This window comes from Onychostoma macrolepis, chromosome 11 (genome assembly GCF_012432095.1).
Source record: "Onychostoma macrolepis isolate SWU-2019 chromosome 11, ASM1243209v1, whole genome shotgun sequence".
Lineage (NCBI taxonomy): Eukaryota > Metazoa > Chordata > Actinopteri > Cypriniformes > Cyprinidae > Onychostoma > Onychostoma macrolepis.
Window position 1 is genome coordinate 25,745,062 of NC_081165.1, and position 21,198 is coordinate 25,766,259.

General features: G+C 34.8%; 1 protein-coding gene and 1 long non-coding RNA gene across 4 annotated transcripts; one reads left to right on the forward strand and one right to left on the reverse strand.

The window, feature by feature from the left end:
- Positions 1-1,709: 1,709 nt before the first annotated feature.
- On the reverse strand, positions 1,710-21,189 carry LOC131549182 (uncharacterized). 3 transcript variants are annotated; one of them, XR_009273351.1, is made up of 5 exons: positions 20,953-21,189; positions 11,520-11,605; positions 9,833-9,910; positions 3,268-3,296; positions 1,710-2,529 (listed from the first exon to the last, which is right to left on the reverse strand). It is a non-coding gene; the product is annotated as an uncharacterized LOC131549182 (long non-coding RNA). The 3 variants fall into 3 exon arrangements; XR_009273350.1 differs by lacking the exons at positions 1,710-2,529; positions 3,268-3,296 and adding an exon at positions 8,515-9,077 and having other exon boundaries at positions 20,953-21,186; XR_009273349.1 differs by lacking the exons at positions 1,710-2,529; positions 3,268-3,296 and adding an exon at positions 8,521-8,688 and having other exon boundaries at positions 20,953-21,183.
- nrtn (neurturin) lies at positions 6,601-8,504 on the forward strand. The gene is given in 3 exon segments (XM_058791102.1): positions 6,601-6,675; positions 6,678-6,846; positions 8,074-8,504. Coding segments are annotated over 3 exon segments (672 nt in total). The 3' UTR covers positions 8,502-8,504.
- Positions 21,190-21,198: the final 9 nt, after the last annotated feature.

Sequence of the window (21,198 nt, forward strand, 5' to 3'; positions counted from 1 at the left end):
CTGACTTTTGCTGCAACGTATTCTGACATAAGCATCCACAGGCCAATGAGACTTAAAGAGAGGCCGCCCACTGTATTTTTGGAAATCTAGTTCACTGTATTCCTGACTGACCCGTCTCTTTCCACAGCTCGAAACAAATTCATTCATATATTCAAAGTGTTTTGTACCTGGATCCATGAAACTAGATTTTAGATCAAACAACTAACTCATTTTGGTATTTTAAAGAGACAGTTCACCCAAAAATGAAAATTTTCATCATTCACTCAACCTCAAGTTGTTCCAAACCTGTATGACTTTTTTTCTGCTGTTGAACATAAAAGAAGATATTATGAAGAATGTGTTTAACCAAAAAGTTGCAGGTCCCCACAGACTTTGGTTACTTGCATTATTCATAGTATCTTCTTTTATATTCAACAGCAGAAAGAAATTACAGGTTTGGAACAAATTGAGGATGAGTAAATGATGATAGAATTTTCATTTTGGGGTGAACTATCCCTTTAAAATGAAAATGGACATAATTTAGTCTCTTTTTAGAATTATGAAACAAGTACATTTACCTACAACAGTTGATTGTAATTCAAACAGACTATTTATTTATATTCAGGCATGTTTTGCTGTTACTGCCATATGATATTTTGGCGCATTAAAACAGCAATGCTTCGGCAAGAAAATCATGGCACATCTACACAAAATCCTGTCATGAACCGGTCCATGCATCTTCCTCTTTCCATGTTCTCCTGGACCAGAAGCAGCGCGTAGTATTACCCAGTGCACTCTAATAACGTCTGCTGAAGCGTTTCAGTGAGTGTGGTCTGGTTTAATTCTTAGTCTCTGGAAGACCGGCCTAGGCATTTCCTGATTTCAGCTGCTGAATTGTTTGGTTACCTCAGCAGCTTGTCTTACAGAATCATATGGGAATGGAATCAATAACTATAATTCCTGTAAGAATGTAGTGTTTTAAAGGCAAGACAAGCAAAGGCACATCCACCGGCACAAACACTTACAAGCATGTGGAGTTAATGTTCTGTGTCTGGTCATGTGACAAACAAAAAATACATCGGTGTATTTATGGTTTGACATTTATAACATTAAATTTGAGATATTGAAATATCTCTTTCTTTCTAAGAAGAATGTGAAAAATCATACTGTGAACTGAATTTCTTTGTGTGTTAATGGAAGCTGGCTAATATATAAAGTAAACAAAAAAAATAAATACTTATAATAGTATCATGTCTTTTAGACAATAACCATGGCAGCTGCATGTAGTTGTTGTTGTTTTTTTTAATTCACATACAATATACCATAATTTGATAAAATATACATTATGCATAAAAAATACAATACAAATTATAAGTGATTTTCATGATTAGGCTTTGTGAAAAGAAATGCACTACTTATGCACACACACATATACATATATATATATAAAATGACACAGTTTTAATAGAAATTATATTCAAGTATATTTGACTTTTCTTTTTCATAAATGCTTGTCACTTTACACTTTAACCATATTTTATAAAGTAATAAAGATGTACTTAAGTGCGGCAAAAAAAGCACCAAAGTTCAGCTGACTGCATGTAATATAAATTACTATAAATATAATACATCTTTATTGAAAATAACATGTAATTGGGCATCTGAGAACATTACATTCAGTGCACACTTAAGTATATTCTTTTAAAGTATATTATTTCCATAAGTAGTACTTTAAAAAAAAAGTATGCTTAAATCCACAAGGGCGTTCATGATTACTAATGTATTAAGAAGCGTATTGTAAAAAGTTATATTTTATTCTTTGAATTACTTGGTGTCAATTAAATGGTAGTACCTAACAAGGTAATCATTTAATACAATTGAATGTACTCTGTATTATTACTTTGATACAGAGTAATATACCTTGGTACTACAACTGTACTGATTCTAATCCTGTAACAATAAGGCTATGATCCTTAAAACAGATTAAACCTGTGTTTAAGAAATAAATCTTCATGTGGAAGTAGGGAAATCACTGAAGAAAACCTACTAATATACTTCTCATGTGTGTACTGTGAAGTTGCCAAAGGAGAAGTTTGTGATCAGTGTAAACGCAACCTGTTTTGCTTGGAACTTCCCATTTTAATCCCATCTGATTGCAAAATAAAACATTAAAACAAGAGCGCTTTGGGAGCATGTGGCAGTTTTTGAATGTTCTGGATACAGACGATTTGGCCCACATGACACGGCTGGACAATCCACACCTGTGCACTCCGAGACCTGCGACCGGAATGAGATCAACAGAGGAGCAGAAAAGCTGCGGATGGCCAAACCACTTGTGCAAACATCTGTGAATGAAATCTTTGGAACAACAACTCGGCTTGCTTGAGGCCACTCGTACGTAGCTGAAAGATTCTGAATACACAGTCGAAGATGTTTTAATTTGGTTTGGCGTTTGTTATTGCTGCAGTTCTGTAATTGTTGGACTGCTGTCCTTGGACCGTTTTTGAGAATAACAGTTGTGTCAAACGTCAGCGTCAATCATCAGTGCAGCTAAAAAAAATAAATAAAAAGTCAAAGCAATAAAAAAAAAAAAAAAATGCTTATTTGAAAAATATGTAAGGAATAAGCATTCCAAAATACATGACAAAAACTGTAGTTAGTAACAATCCATTACTTTACACATTTTAGGTAATATAATCAGACTACTTTTTAATTACTTTTAGATTACTTTTGACCTAACTCATTTATCACATTGGATTAGTGCGGTCAAATGATTAATCGTGATTTACCGCATCCAAAATAAAAGTTTTTGTTTACATAATAAATATACACAGTACACACACATATATTATGTATATATAAAGACCCACACATACAGCATATATTTTGAAAATATTTACATGTATATATTTATATCATATATAAATATATTTAATATATAAACGTAACATATTTCTTAAGTATATACATGCATGTGTGTGTATTTATATATACACAAATGTACAGACACATATAGTATGTAAACAAAAACTTATTTTGGATGGATTAATCGTTTGACAGCACTGTATTGGATAATCTTGTACCATATTGATATAAAAATACAAAGAGTATGAAAAAAATACTCTGTTCATTGTAATTCACAACATTAAGTGCATTAAACATTGCATTACATCAAGGTTTCCCAAACTGAAGGAACTAATACCAAATAATTAATTAAATCATAAAAATTTAAAATTAAAATAACAATCAAAATAAAACACCAAAAAACTAAATATTTTATTTATTTACCTGGACGTCAGTTGACCAATGTCAGAGAGCTGTGAACATGCAAAGGTGATAGTTAATTATTATAATAATATTTATTTTAAAATCTCAGGGGTACTTTAAGTAAATGTATTAGTTGAAGGATGACAAAAAAGTTTGGGAATCACTGCATCATATGTAAATACGTAGTAAATAATAAATAATAAAAATGTAAATAATCATTTTAATGTGTTTGAAAGACACAAACCTTCCAAAGACATAGTAATACAGGTGCATCTCAAAAAATTAGAATAATTTTTCTGGCGACTTATTAAAAAAAAAAAAGTGAAACTTTCATATATTCTAGATTCATTACATGTAAAGTACAACATTTCAAAAGATTTTTTTGTTTTAATTTTGATGATTAGAGCTAACAGCTCATGAAAGTCAAAAATCCAGTATCTCAGAATATTAGAATATTTACCTTTGAGTTTCAATAAATGACCATCCCTACAGTATAAATTCCAGTTATCTCTTGTTCTTTGAAACCACAGTAATGGTGAAGACTGCTGACTTGGCAATGATCCAGAAGACGAACATTGACACCCTCCACAAAGAGGGTAAGTCACAGAAGGTCATTACTGAAAGGTGTGGCTGTTTACAGAGTGCTGTATCAAAGCATATTAAATGCAAAGTTGACTGGAAGGAAGAAATTGGGTAGGAAAAGGTGCACAAGCAACAGGGATGACTGCAAGTTTGAGAAAACTGTCAAGCAAAGCCGATTCAAACACTTGGGAGAGCTTCACAAGGAGTGAACTGAAGCTGGAGTCAGTGCATCAAGAGTCACCAGAATCGGAATTAGAATCAGAATTAGCTTAATTCGCCAGGTGTGCGCAAACTCCACAAGGAATTTGTTGGGTTTTTAAGGTGCTCCTGGTACATACATACACATCTGACATGAGAACAGAAAAAAACATTTAAATAGTAAGACTTAACAATAGATAATATTATTATTAATAATAATAATAATATGAATCTGGAACAGTAGATTTATGTACAGATTTGTGCATTATTTACTCTATATACAGCTGTATAAATAAACAGATATGTATATGTATTTACATAATACTTGAGAAAGAGGCAATAATTAAAGATGGAGAATGAATTACAGAATGAATTACAGGACACAGGTAATGATTCATGTGTTAGCTGTTTAAGCTGGAGATGGCATGGGGAAAAACTGTTTTTATGCCTAAATGTTCTAGTGCACAGAGATCTGTAGCGTCTGCCTGAAGGGAGAAGTGCAAACAGGTTGTGTCCGGGGTTTCTTCACTCTGGAATTGTACAAGTCCTGAAGGCTGGGCAGGTGCACACCAGTGATCTTTTCTGCTGTCTTTTCACCACGCTCAGACATCTTCAGGAAAAGGGCTACCAAGCCACTTCTGAACCAGAAACAACGTCAGAAGCATCTTACCTGGGCTGTGGAGAAAAAGAACTGGACTGTTGCTCAGTTAAAAGATTTTGCATTTCATTTGGAAATCAAGGTCTGGAGTCTGGAGAGGCACAGAATCCAAACTGCTTGAAGTCCAGTGTGAAGCTTCTTAAGTCAGTGATGGTTTGGGGTGCTGTGACGTCTGCTGGTGTTGGTCACTTGTATTTTATCAAGTCCAAAGTCAATGCAGCTGTCTACCTGGAGATTGTGGAGCACTTTATGCTTCCATCTGCTGACAAGCTTTATGGAGATGCTGATTTCCTTTTCCAGCAGGACTTTAGCACCTGTCCACAGTGCCAAAACCACTTCAAACCCATAGATGTCATATGGGGTTCAGGTCAGGCATGTTGGCTGGCCAGTCAAGCACAGTAAAATCATGGTCAGCAAACCACAGTCAGGTTTGCTGACCATGATATTGTGCTTGACTGGCCAGCCAACATGCCTGACCTGAACCCCATATGAAATCTATGGGATATTTTCAAGAGAAAGATGAGAAACAGTGGATCCAACAATCCAGACGAGCTGAAGGCTCAATAGTGCCTCAGCAGAGCCACAGTCTGATCACTTCCATGCCACGCCTCACTGATGCTGGAGTTTGCGCTAAAGGAGCCCCGACCAAGTATTGCGTGCAAAAATGAACATACTTTAAAGAACTTGAACTTTTCTGTTTTGCAAATCCATAGAATCAATAAACTATGAATAATTTATTGCTACTGTATGAATAATATGTAATCGTGTAATCAATAAAAAAGTAACTGTATTCTGATTAGAAATATTTTATCTTTTAATATTTTATATTTTACAAATCTAATCTAATTAAAAGTACTCTTGATCAATCAGAATCACAGTTTCATTTTCATGTTTCATTGCATATCTTTAGTAAATCCTGACCCGCCAAAAGAGGGTTTGCGCAAACTTACACATGGTGGTAAAATAATCACAATGAGCATAATCTTAATGTTAAACTCTGATAACCAAAATATTTCAAATTCTTAAGTTCAAAATCTGCTTCAGTTTTAAACTTTGTCATTTCTGCACTTCACTGTGGTCACTAAACCAAAATTGACAAAAAAAATATTGTTTTCAAACAGGTTTCTCAGCAGCTCCTCCCGTCTACCATTTTTTGGCAAAAACTCACACTAATTGGTTGAACGAATGTTGCTAAAAAAGATGGGAAAAAATAGATATGATATGGATCCGCTGACGCAAATTCCCCCTTAAGTGGAAGAGTTTCGCAGAAAATGACATATTTCAATAAATAATTTACATATGTATTCCCAATATTTTATCATGTAAGCTTTATACCTCAAATAAAAAGGCAATATATACTAATGCTAATATTAATTAGCCAGCTCATTCTCTGAAACGGCTTGTGTATGTCGAGCTTTCAGTTAATATGGACTGAATTATAGGCCTGATTTTTATCATAGTCAATTTTCAATCAACTGCCCATTATGGGGACAATAATCAGGGTTACACTATTTTGATAGCCTATTTGAGACATTCTACTAACAATAAGTAACATTGCAACTACATGTTAACTAAACTCTCATTAATTTGCAATTACATGTCAACTAACTCTCATTAGAGTATTAGCAGACTGTAGGGTTAGCATCAGTAGAGAAAGTTAACATATAGGCTACTTGCAAAATTACGTCTAATAATACTCTAATGACTACTAGTTGATGTAGTTTCAAAAGCATCGTATATTCTGACAAAATGAAAATTATATCTAATGTTTCTGGCTTCACTTGTCTAAATGTGTGAGGCCAAAATCTCAATAAAATAGCAAACATTAAAGCAGTGTTTTTTGGGGGGATTTTTTCAGTGATGTATGTTTGGTTTGTTTTGTTTTGCAGGGGCCCAATGCTTCTCCTCATTCTAAGATGAAGTTATGGAAGTTTGCTGCCATCGGCCTGATTCTCTGTGGTGCTGCACTTCCCCTGCTCGTCCTTAAAACCACTCCCTCTTCCCGAGCCCCGCCCCTCCTCCCCACCGCAGAGCTTCATCCTCATCACTTTCACCTCCATCATCTTCATTTACACCAAGCAATTCATCGTCCACCATTGTGGCAGGTGGCCGGCAACGGAGGGCCAGATCAGCTGACGGAGGAAACTCTCTCGTATCAGAATGTAAGATCATGACAAGCCCTTATGTTCTCTTGTGTTGTGACAGCAGTTCATTATAGTGTAGCCTTTCGTTGTTTACATCAGATTGCATTTAGCACGCAGGCCTCCCAGATGTCAGGCTCAAGACCAACTTCACTTGAATAGAATTCCATGTGAATTTAACTCTAAATCTGATAACCAATATTCCCTGAAGTTTCGATTTTAAAGTTGATACTTTTATGCCACTGTGGTAACCAACCAGAACTGAAACAAATTGTTTTCAAACAGGCATTCGTATGTATTTCACATAAAATGTGGTTCTACCACACTAAAACATTGACATGCTCACAGCATCTAAAACATAAATATTATTTATGAACAACTTTACGGACATGCAAATGTTCATGATTCTCTATTAAATGAATATGTAATGTAATTCTGTTGTATTTATTATCAATGAGATTGTCTTTCAGTTGTATTTATTAAACACAGTTGGCTCATTTAAATTTGTAATCTCATGTGTGACTTCTAATGCAAACTTGTTTCAAAGAAATAACCGTTTAACCATTGCTTATGTAATATTAATTTCATCTGAATATTACATGAATATGCTGTGAATACAAAAAATTACCTTAAAATACACTGCAAACACACAATAAAAGTATAAATGTAACCCATTTATATATAAATGTTCAATATCCATATGATTGCATTGTGTTAGGAACAGAACCAAATTCAAGAATTTATTTAGTGATATTAGTCAACAACCTCATTAGCAACTGTAACTGTCAAATCCTGCATTTATTAAAAAAATTATAAGAATAATGCTACCTCAAGAAGGGAAAACTGTGCTACCCCGTAACAGAAAGGGAAAACGGCGGAAAAAACATGATTGGGCTAATTTCGATTAGCATTTGGGCTGGTTTTGATTCGCAGACCTGGCAACCCAACTGTCAAGTACATAGTCTTGACAGTTTTTGCATGTACTTTGTCATATACAGATATCCATATACTTTTTCTGCTTCAAATCAACGTTGTGGTTCTCCTTGTCGCTGATTGGTTTGCCTCATGGCTTATAACGCTTTAACAAAGACTTTTTATATATCCCCATGGGAAAAAAAAGAATGGAAAAAGTACTTTTAGAAGCAGCGCCACTGAAAAAGTGGGCATGCACAATTAAAATAATGCTAATGTTTTTGTCATGATGAACACTGAAAATAATTACCCCTCCTTTTTTCCCCTCAATCTCAGTCATGAAGATGTTCCAGAGCTTCACAGAGGGTGAGCTGAAGCAGGTCATTGGGACACTGGTGGAAAGGAAAGCCCGCAGAGATAACCAGCAGAGCAAAAGGACTAAACGGGCAAAAAAGCGATCCAAACCCTGCTCGCTGCAGGAGGTGGAGGTGACGGTCAGCCAGCTGGGGTTGGGATACGTCAGTGACGAGACTATAGTCTTCCATTACTGCAGCGGAAAGTGCACCACTAGCCGCAAAAACTATGACCTGACGCTGGCATTCATGAAGCGCTCGCGGCTGCTAACAAGGGACCAGAAGGACAAAGCACGCCACAGCCCCTGCTGTCGGCCCACCGCATACGAGGAGGACATCTCCTTCCTCGATAACTTCAACAAATACCACACAATCCAAGAGTTTTCAGCCAAAGCATGCAGATGCGTCTGACATTGAGGGTCAAAACTCATTGGAGTACTAGGAAGCATAACATGTTTTAATCTCTGAAAAATACAGACCCTCGATTCTGAGAAGAAAATCTTCTGGGCTTACAGCACTGAGGCGAGAGCTTATGTCTTGCATTGCCTTCACGAAACATACTCGGCTGACAGATTCTCCTCAGACACTTCTGCCAGTCCTGATGAAGAGAAACCGAAAATATATTAAGCAAATAATTATTCTCATGTTTAGTTGTTGCTAATGAGATGCTGCTGTATATCTTGTTTCTATTGCCTTCGTGGGTCTATTTCAAATAGCTTGAAATGTTGGGTGGATGCTCAGAGTTTCAATATCAAAAACCTCTAGAAAATGCATTCAGGGCTTCAGTAAACAAAGCAAGTACACAAAGGCACACCCAATGCTGAACAGAACTTCCTCATTGCGTAACTGATCTGTAAATGATCCCAGCAGCTCTGAAAGGTTTCAACTCTGACATTTCAAAGGCAAAACATTCCCACAAATCAAATTCAAACAGACACATTAGTAACACTGAACATCTACCTCAGCTTTGCTATAGTCAACATGGCTCTGTAAAAGAAAACCCAATATTTGATCAAAATATTGACGTTTATCAAATGTTAAAATAATCAAAGTTATGTATAAAAAGATAAAAAAGGAACCTAATAACCTGCTAAAGGATGGACTTTAAAACGCTATCACACAAATGCCGAGGTTGTAAATGGTAACAGAGGAAAAACTGGTGGTCACACGCTACCAAAATTTCAAGTCGTTCCGAACACAACAAACTCGCACAGAAACAAGCGCCTTGTGACAAATTAAAAAATGATGCGTTCTAAAATCGGCTCAGAATATCAAACTTTCAAATGTTATCAAACGTTTGATATTCTCTGTTAGGATGGAATCATAGTCTGAAACTAAAAATATCAGAGTCTGCGTACATCGTACACTACGCCGTTATCCTGTGAAATCGGTCAAATCCGACTGCCCAAAATGCGGAGACAGATATTTTGGCAAAAACATCTGAGCAAAAGTAGTATATTCCAACCTTCAGAACCTGATCAATTGGAATGAAAAAAAAAAACTGTATAAAATAGGCTCCAATTTATAACATTTGACGCATTTATGAAACAATACTACCGTGTCCAAAACAATACCCATTGCAAAACTACTATGCATTTTGGCAAATTGGTGGCTAATACTCATTTGTATGTTTTCATACAATCTACTTACGCCCAAGTGACGGCTTCATGGTTTTTTTTTTTTTGGTGACAAATCATACATTTTTGTATTTCACATTGTGTGAATCCATAAGAAATCACCACCTTGTAATATGGATACAATTTCCAGTGAGATTGGGTTGCAGTGTCTCCACAAGGTTCTCCGAATCTTCCAGTCAGGTTCTATACAGAGAGAAATTTGTTTGATTTTTGTGCATTGATAATAATTCAAACTGTGCTTTGCCAAAATTATGCTACTATTAGCCTGGACTGCCATCATAAAGTCAATTTGCATTGTTCCTCAGAGGAAAAATTTGGATCCCACCCTTTCGAGAATCCCTCCAGAAACAGGTTCCTCTCACTATCGGATGGCAAATGCACTGAAATTGAAGGCAACCTCTCAGCAGCAGCTGGTGTCAGGCTATCCGTGCCGAAGTCTTCCCTTAGTTAACCTGACCAAATCCACTTTATTTGTGTAAATCCTATAACACAAGAGTCTAATCCACTTTAGCTCCTGTCAAGCCTTGGCCAAAAATACAGAGAACTAAAGTGGGAAGAACCTACCTGCACAAGCATCGAATAAGCCTCTGAATAGAACCACGTCCTGATTTTAGCTCTAAACTCCACCAAAATAATCTCTGGTAATTAGGCATTAAACAAGCACAGATACTAGCGAAACTAACTCCTCGTTTCGACTTTCTGTAGTCAATCATGTTTTCATTGACATAAAAATAATATTATATAATACTATACTTAGTGGATTACAGCTGCAGTAAGACACGTACACATGACGTCAACAGACTGCAAATGCGATAATTGCATGCAATAGTAACTGGAAAGAGAATTTGGTATACAAATGAAGTACGATGAATTTAAATGAGAGTTGAAATCGATGTCTTGTGCTCAGGAAGCAGACGAGTGTCCCTTTAAGCCACATGTAAGTCTGATCAATTCATTAGAGCACTGATGTAATTACAGGAGAAGATTTAAGCCCCAACAAACTCCCGGCCTTAAAACTCAACAATGTGCTTACAAAGGTGTGCAGACTTTGTGCTACTGTAACAAATGTTTTGATTTTATTTTGCATGTATTTTTTCACATATGGACAAAAAAATATATATATATATAAAACCAAATCGAAGATTTATGCAATACACTAATATAGTAATGTGCATGTATATGGTTGTAATAATCTTTTAGCATGCTGAACTAGAACAATTTGGAAATAGAATCTACTTTCACCTCAGAATTTCACATTCATAATCAAAAACCATATGCAAACATTTTTTTAGTATGATATTGCTTTTATCATACTAATGGATAATTCACCCAAAAATGAAAACTCAGTCATTATTTACTCACCCTAAATGTTGTTCCAAAACTGCATGACTTACTTTCTTCTATGGAACATAAAAGAAGATATTTTGAAGAATTTGGGGAGTTTGGAAAAGACATTTCTTGAGATTTTTCCTCAAACATCTTCTTCTATGATGACAGAATTCTCATTTTCGGGTGAACTATACTTTTAACTGATATTTCAGATAAATTATGGCCATCTTTATACCGATACACCTAAAAACAGTAACATTTAAATTGACTGACTCAAAAAGTAGCTTGCTAATGTATTTACTGCACAGTTTCACTTTTTTAGGTGAACAATAATTCCAAATGATGTCAAAGGATAAAGCTGAGTTAACAAAACATCAACACTCCTGTCTATTAGAAATAGTGCTATATAATCCATTCATATCTAAATCTGTCACTCTGTGGTTAATCGTATTTGTTCTTTTACTTTTTTTGGAGTAACTGCAGTCTCTGAAGAGTTCATCTTTCTGTCCATATGGCCTCAGTCTCTTCCACCTGCTGCAGTGGGATGTCCTGTTAACCCACACACACACACACACACACACAGCTTTTCAATTTGAGCATTGTTGGACCCTGTTGACCAACTATAATATACATTGATGCAATGCATCTATATAACAAATTACGTATATTTATTGAAGAGTAAGTTATGGTTTGTTTATTTATTTAGATGTAGAATCACTGACTTAACGAGAACATATTTATTATATTTTTGGGTGCCAAAAAGATCTCATATGTATTATATTCGATATATAACATGTTTAATAAACTGTATCAGCTTTAAAACCAACCCAACCCTGTGTGATTTATTATACTGTCATTGTTTCGCTTTTTGAGTTGCATAAGCGCAAGTTAAAATCAGATTACATCACTATTTAATTAAAAACCATTGACGAATATCAGTGCACTTTGCATGGTAGCAGAAACGTTTAGCACCTGATAGAAGCCATTAAACGGTTAAATACAAAAATGGTGCTCTACATACGTTTTCCTGTTTATATTATTTTATTAGTTTGTCTTAAGAAAACCAGTGCAATTTTGTGTGGCTATATTTTCACAGATGAATGAGAGTGTAAGTGCTTGATGTATGAGTTAAAGTTTCACTTGTCTAATCAATGTTATTAACTGCACAAGTGTGTAAATAAGAACATCATTTATGCCAAATCTGTCAATAGCCAAAATGCAACTTTAAAGCATGACAAGTAAAAAACTGACTGTTTTTGTTTGTTTGCTGAAGTTCTCTGAATCTTTCAAATGAGGTTCCATATCAGGAAAAAAGAGAAGCAAATTCATTTCCAGCCCCTCATCCTCACTGCTGGATGATAGATACTGTAAGCTGAGAAAAATGCATCTCTTGAGGACAACATATTACCCATAATCCCCCCTGAGTGTCGGCCCACAGTGAACGGCCTTCACACGCATGCATTACTGTCAGCAGCTCTGTGTGTACGGGAATAAATGTCAGCGTGAAAGTACAGCAAACCTGACCCAGTCCTGACTGTGAGAGAAATTGGTGCTTTAGTTAAAAGGGTATGCATTTACAATTTTACAAATGACATGCATTTACAGTACATTGCAAAATTTTAATTACAAAGTTGTGGGGTCATTCTTAGGAAACTGTACCATTTGTGTCTTCATGACTTGCAAGTACATAATTAACATAATTCTGTCTTTTCAAATGAATTGGCTAAAATGATATTTGAGCAGGTGTTCAGTGTGGTTTTGGATCCCAAGTTTGATTTTTAAAGGAAAAGTTCACCCAAAAACGTCCTTTTTGTCATCATTTATTCACCCGTAAATTGTCCCAAATCTGAGTTTCTTTCTTCTGTTGAGGTCCTCACTGACTTCTATAGTATGTTTTACATACAGTACTCAACGGAGACCAACAACTGTTTCCAGCATTCAAGATATCTTCTTTTGTGTAGCAGAAGAAAGAAACAGTGAGACATTTTATTCTTATGAAGTTTTACAGAAAAATGTGGGGTAACTGCATCTAGGTATTATCCCTTCTAATCTGTCGTTCCTGGTGCAATATGATTCAGAAGTTCTTCTACTACGTATTTTTGACTTCAAATCTCAGCATCTTTGTTTCATGCGTTTTATTAGATTAGCAACATTTCTGTCAATGTGTTTCTGGCAATAGGTAGATATATGATGCTTTAAAATTTCTTTGTATACAAATACCACCTTCACAAATCAAGATATCTTAAATTTAAATGTAACTGAATTACTTGCCTCATATTTATGTTTACTGTTATAATCCAATAAAAATTTTTAAAAAAGCTTTTAAAACATTCTGCATTATTGACCAATTTTTCATTTCTTTCTGTACTCCTCTATATTCTCTGTAATGTTGTTTATAGATATATATATATATATATATATATATATATATATATATATTAGTGCTGTCAAATGATTAATCGCATCCAAAATAAGTTTTTGCTTACATAATGCGTTTATACTGTGTATATTTTATGTATATATAAATACAAACACATGCATGTATGCATTTAAGAAAAATATTTTATGTTTATATATTAAATATATTTATATATATTAAATATAATATAAATATGTATATGTATATATACACATATTTTCAAAATATATGCAGTATGTGTGTGTGTGTATTTATATATACATAATAAATATACACAGTACACATTCATATATTATGTAAACAAAAACTTTTATGATGTAATGCATGATGTAATGATGATGTAATGCATACCAATTTTAAAATAAGTTCCATTTAATTACCTACATCTTGCTTTTATTTAAATTTAAATATCATGCTTATACAGTTTTTTTTTATTTATTTTTTTTAAATGGATTCCTAATGTATATGAATGTTTATACTTTGGGTCTGATGTGGGAAAACATATCTTGATAGGCTAATTTTATTTGAAAAGGTTTCTGCAGATCTATTAAAAACAGTTTTTCCAGTGTTTGCTCAGGCACAACGGTACCATTACCTGACAGATTCTTCAACAGGCAGTCGTGATTTAACTTTAAAGCTTGTAAGAGCCTTTCAAGACTCATTTATGACTTTTCTATTTTTATATCACTTATCTAACCGTAAGATTAGCTTTCCTCCTTCCCTTATGCAGTTCTTGCTGTGTGCTAAGGGAGTCTAATGCAATGGAGCCTGTAATCTATAATATAAATTAAACAATCCAGGCTTCATTTCCAAACATTTCAAACACAAATTGAAACAGCCTACATCTAGTGATGTTCTGGCCATGTGCGGAGCGCCCTCTGCTGTCCACTGACAGAGAAATGCACAATCATAGGTGGGCTTGTTTGACTTTGAAATGAGGATCATGTACCCGAACGATCCTGGCGAGCCAGCAGGGTGATCACACTAAGCAAATACTGCTCTGCTTTGAGGAATCGATCACTGTAATTCGGATGGTAAACCACTTTGACCCGTGAGAGTGTTACGTTATCTCCTCAACACAAACATCATCTATCACTGCCAGGCCTTTCTGTTTGCCTTGACTCTATTCTATCATTATACAATGTCTGAATCTCACTGGCCATCTGAGTGGGTCACTCGGGTGAAGCCAGACAGACTAAACACGTTGTGAGTCATTATTTCCGGTGAAGGAGCTGGTCTCGATTACCTGAAATCAAGGCTTGGTGCTCGGTTTTCTTCTCATGTTCAAGTGATCACTGATTTGTTCTGTGCATGAGAATGTCTCGGTTGAAAACGCACTCATTATGAGCTCAGATTGTCTGATTTTGTCTCAAGAGGACTTCAGCGTGAAAATTATGTAAGACTACTTGGAAAAATTGTGTTTTTTGTGTTTTGATGTATTTACAGTAGGAAATTTACAAAATACCTTCATGGGACATGATCTTTACTTAATGTCCTAATGATTTTTGGCATGAAAGAAAAACCAATAATTGTGACCCATACAATGTATTGTTGGCTATTGCTATAAATATACCCCAGCGACTTAAGACTGGTTTTGTGCTCCAGGGTCACATTTGTGCTCTCTCACAAAACATTTGCGTACTCCTAGGAAACGGCATTTTCTTGTAAAACTTTGCATTTTCTCACAAAAATATTGCATTACCCCGAGTAACTTTGCATTTTCTCACAAAAGCAATGAAATACAGTATAGTTTTTCCTCCCACCTCGTTTTATTTCAGTTACAAAACTTTTGCAAGAGAAAAGCAAAAGCATCAAAATATAAGTTTTTCCTTTCTTTTTTTTTAATGGGACCATGACCATGTCCTTTTAAGTCCTATTAAATATTACATTTCAATGCTTTTGCTTGCAAAACTTTTCACAAAAATCCTCATTTGCTCTCAAAAAACTGGTGATGGAAATATAAACTGGAGGTTAGACTATATTTGAATGCTTTTGCAAATGAATGCCAAGTTTCTTAGGGAAGCATAATACTTCGGTGTGAGAACATGGGATTGCAATTTTTTTTCTTTTAGATTGCAGCCACTTTTGCTAGCATGTCCACAACTTTGCAAATTGTTATGCTTTTCACAAGCGCTGTATCCAACACATTTGTCGCACAAATGGAAACATGTCATCCTCTGGAATTTTTGAAGAGGACAGTCGGCTTGCTAACTTCAAACTGTTTTTTTATTTTATAAAATGAATGTACTTTAGTTCGATAGCTTTTTCCATAATACAAAAACATTTTGTATTTATGGAATAGTTATAATATTTTATGTTAACCAGTTTTTGAGCCTAGACCTGAAGTAAAATTTACAACTTAAACTGTCGCAAATTTTGATTGCTTTGGAGCACAAAAGTTTGGTGTCTTTTTAAAGAAGCCAGATTATTGCTGAAGGAAGTGTAAAAAGTAATAAGAAGTTATAGAAGTGTCTTATTATGAAAAATGCACAAAAATTTTTATATGAAATGCATATTTTCCAAAACATGTCTTACTCTAAATCAGCATTGAAAACAAACAAGCTGTCTTCCAAATTTGAGGTTGATGTCTCAAAACATGTAAAGATTTTGTTTGGGTGCAATACCAAACATTTCCACAAGATAAAATTAGCTTCCTATATATTTCCAATGTGGTCTTTTTTTTTTTTTACTGCGATCAGTAACCTACTAGTGTGACTTTTTTTCTCTTTTTTTTTCTCTTATTAGGATCATTTTCGAATCAAGATTTTTTTTTAATGATTTTTTTATTTTCATACAATTCCATGAAAATAATTCAGTAGAAAATACCGAACAGCACCGGGGTGGGGGTGGTGGTGGGGGTTTTGTATTGGTTGCAACATCTCACATCACATGGTGAAAAACAAGTCAAATCTGTCTTAAACATTAAGACACTCATTAACAAAAATCTCAGTTTCAAACCACTTCTGTAGTTAGTTTAGATTAAGCTAGTACAAATGTTTTTTGTTTTTTTTCCTGTTTAGACTGCAAAAAACTAAAACAGATTTGATTTATGACGAGGTCAGAAAATCCATTTTTTTTTCTGCTTGTGTGACCAATAAGAGTGATTTATCAAAGAAGAGCCATGCATGCCGTTACACAAATCACATATGAAAAAAACACTTCACATGGCATTGACAAATATTCAGTCGCAGCTTAGTGCATGTCTGCTAATATTTAGTTGATTAGAAATGACTCCGTTTAGCATGTGAATCAAGGATGAAATGATGGCTCGATGTGAGCAGTACGATTCCAAACCGCTTTTGGAATTTTAACCAAACAAGAGCCACATCTCATAAAACAAAGAGCTGAGAAAAATAGCGAGATTAGGGATTTATTTAAATTACAGCGAAATATACTCCACTCATACAATTCAATAGAGAACAGTCCACATAATAAGAATCCAAAACGAATAAATAAAAGGATGTGAAAACTGAACAGATTCCACCAGTTCCACCACATGCATGCTAATGGAGAGGATAATTATCATCATCGCTGTCGGTGATTCATCCAGGGAACATTTTCTGTGGTTGACCACATTTGTTTTGAAAGGGAACAGTGAGGAAACCCACAATCAGTGCTGAGAGATGCTGCACACGTACTCATTACACTCAGCAAGCATGATTATGTCCATGTATACAAACGTACGTTTCAACGATCTGTATCCATAAACATTTGGACAGAAGCAAAATGTGGCACTGAGGCTTCAACCAGCTTATTGTGTCTGGAAGAACAAAAAATAAGGTGCTAAAAACTGAAATTCACATCTGTGAAGAAATTTTTTAAAGGCTCATTGGGTTTCTGTAGGTTTTATAAGGACATTTAGGACTACTTTAAGACATTTTTAAGACTAAATAAAGAATTTAAGGAACACGATGACTTGTATTAGCAACTACAACTTCTAACCAATCTCCATTGATTCATTTTACAAAAAAACAGCTTAAAGGTTTGAATAGCTCTGCTCCAAACCATATGGAAACAACTTTCCCGTGCAAATGTCTAAAGATTCTTAAATCAAGATACATTTATGTGACGAGCAATATGACATAAGATAAGTCTTGTTTTCTGTGAACTTGATCAAAATGAAGTAAATTTACAAAAAAAAAATATATATATATATCTGCCAATGAGCTCAGAAAAATACTTAATTCAAAGCGAAAACAAGTTTTCATTTCCCCTTGACAGATATTTGTAATGGTTTTGAACATAAAATCACTTAATTTTGCATCTCAAGTAAATGTATTTAAGGATATTTGTATTTTAAAACATTTTAGCAATGCATGCAACATATGCCATGACTTTATGAATTTAAGACTTTCTTCTCAGATTTAAGGTCTTTTGAAGGCCTTCATTTGCGGAAGGGTGAGTTAAGTGTGTACGAGTGTTTGAAGACTCTGTTAATGTCAGTATTGCAGTAATAAAAAAACAACATGAATTTAAAAGTGTGTTAACTTGAAACTCAGCACATGAAATAGACATGGAATTCTTTGATATATTGTATATTTATGAAGAATTTGCTTTTCTACACTTAGAACTCTGATGTTTATTGTACTAAAGCTGTTAACGGGAGACGCTTTTATTTCTTCTGAAAGGTTTCTGGGAAAGTGTTCATCACATTTCATCTGAAATGCTGCATGCATTCATGGCCTCGCACATGCAAGGACGTTCTAGGCTGATAGCAGACCTCACAGCCCACCAAAGCTGACACATCACACCCTCACTGTTCAAATAAACTCAGCTGAAGCTGTCCAGAATGAGTGACGAGTTCAAGTGCTGTGGAAAAATACAGAAACGCCCCAGTGGAGAAGCACAAAGATGATTTCACATATCAAACCAAGCAGTTCAGGAGAATTCCTCTTTGTTTACGTTCTGCTAGTATTGTATTTTCAGAAAGAAATGGTATTTGTTCTTTATCCTGTTTTTAAAAAGACATTGTTGCACTAAATAAGAAAATATCAAACCAGGTTTGATTGGGGACAAGGTGTTTTTAGTGGAAGTGTCCAGTCCCACACGTGTAGTGAAATGTTTTAAATACAAGGGTGCAGAATTTAGTAGGGATGCTATGACATGTCCCTATCAATATCTACTAAACTGTTCCTAGCAATAATTTAGATCAAACTATTAAACGTCTGTTGTCTGTCGCTATGTCCCCACCAATGCCAAAATCAAACCTACACCCTTGTTTAAATACGCAAATGATGCATCGTCTAATCATACATGTCTAGAACAAAAATCAGAACATTGAAGCCAGCTTCAAAATTCTTGTTTCATTTTGTTGACATATTAGAGTCAGAGGTTTTTACAGAAGGGATTTTGGATTTCTCTTTTTAATCACGCTATAAATCAACCTCCAAAAAAAAAAAAAATTGCATTTATTTAAGATTAAAATGTTGTAGAAAAATCAGGAAAATGATAAATGAACAAACCCCTCTGTAAAAACCTTCAGGATATAGATAGGAATCACACTGTTAAGTCTGGTGTATGCAAGTACTGCTTTAGATTTCTAATTCAGTGCATGAGAAGAAAAAAAAAAAAAAAAAAAAACTTGTTTTAAGAAAACGGCCTTCAAAGATATGTACTGTAACTGAAATCGACAGATGCAAATAAGTTTAACTTAATTCGCACTGAACCCAGAACATTTGTTTTTCATATTATTATTCTTCATTTCAAACAGTTCCACTCACTGCTTCTTTGCCTTCATGACAGAATTGAACTGATCTTTTGTTTTAGTTCCCCATTTAGTGCTTCAAATTTATTGTAATCAAGGAGTTAAACAGAGGACTTAAAATGAACAGATGTAACATATTACCTCAAAGTCGACATGAAATGGGAATTACAACCATCTTTTCATGTATCAGAGCCAAACGGCTTATTGTGCAAAAAAAACTTGGACTGAATTGACTGGATTGTAGAAAGTGCTGGCTAATTGCTGCACTTGTTTCATGTGAGTGACAGGTTAGAGGGATGTAAATGCGTCTGGCAACCCAGCAACATGAATATTTTTACTTCATTGTGATTTTAAATGTTTAATTTTAAGGGTAAATGACTCTAATTTTTAAAATATTAAAATATGCACTGCCCCCAGACATATTTGGACAATTAAGCCACACTTAATGTCTGAATTTCTTTGCATTATAAACATCAAACCAAGTGGCATTTATTTTAAATAAAGATAACAAACCTGGTTTTTAAATTTCACAAAAAGATGCACAATAGATTCAAAATGAAAACAAAGTGTTGTCAAAATTTAGTGGAGTATGTTCGTGCACTGAAAACAATTTGGCGTAGGAATAATTTTCACTCATAAATTGTAATTAATTTGTGAAATTAACCTAAAGAAATGGCATGATGCATTGAATGAAACAAAATTTTGAAAGACTGAAATAGTATTTTCTTGTAAAACATTCATCAATAATTTCTGATAGACCACCTGGTTTGAACTTACAGGGAACTGTCTTCATATATCCATTGAAAACCACTCTGGGATTGCCATAATTGCATCATTTGTTTGCAAATATCATATGGTTTGATAACCAGTTTATGTGACATTTTGAGTGTGTGTGTCGTCAAAATAACAGAATGCAGTCAATATCTGTTGTTATTCTGTTGGCTATTTGTGTTAGCCAACAAAGCCAACTGTCAAATAGATGCTTGGGTTTCTTAACCATGCAGTTATAGTATGAATGAAGCTATAATTAGTTTACAAAAAGGGTTCCAAACATCCATTAGCTAAAATAACTTGCACAAAATGGCTTTGACCTTTAAACCATTTAAACGTGAGAGAATGGAAGAACACAGTGGATTTGAACTTGCATGTACACACCACAATGTGACCTCCGCCTACTCAAACTAATATTCACTCATTGCCAAAGTGAAATTATAGACTGTAATCAAATATCCCAAGACAAGATTTAATTACATGGCTCTTTATAATGCTCGACTTTAATTAGTAAATTGCACCATCAAGCGGCCTGATATTTTCTGTTATTCGCAGCGCTTTCAGACCACTCCGCGAACTTAAACGCTCCGTTCCTACAAACTCTATTGGCGCCATTACTTAGTGAAAATGACTTAATATTTAACCAATATTAACACTGCATTTTAGCTGTTAAGCTAAATATTCAGGTAAAATTCCCAAATAATTCAAACTCGAATCAATATTATGATCGTGCGCACGATTTACGAATTCGTTCCCTCGTTTTAAGCATCGCGCGCACGTTTTACTTTTTTCTCCTGCAGCTAGTGGTTGATGCGTAAAACTAAATTTGGTTATTACGTGAGTTGGGCTTCGGTTCAGCTCTTTGGCATGAATTAAAATGCTGGTTTGGGGGTATCTGTGCAATGGTTGTTACAAATAAGCCACATTTGGAGCCAATAACGCCAAAACATAAAATAAAATAGAGATTTTAGCCCAAATGGAAAAAATATAGGCCTATCTTACCCGTAGAGCAAGAAGAGTCCATCTCTGGGTCGGTTTTAAATCCTTTTAAGTCTAGGAGATGTCATCTCTGAAAGCCCAATCTGGCTCTGTCACCTTTCGTCTTTGCTTGTAAACTTTTAAACAATTCACTGATAACTCTGCTCATTGGTTATAGAGAAAACCTGTCAGAACAAACACACCTCCCACCTCACTGAACATGCGCAGTAATAGTCGGACCTTCTTCTCTTTGTTTACGGCCGTGACGTA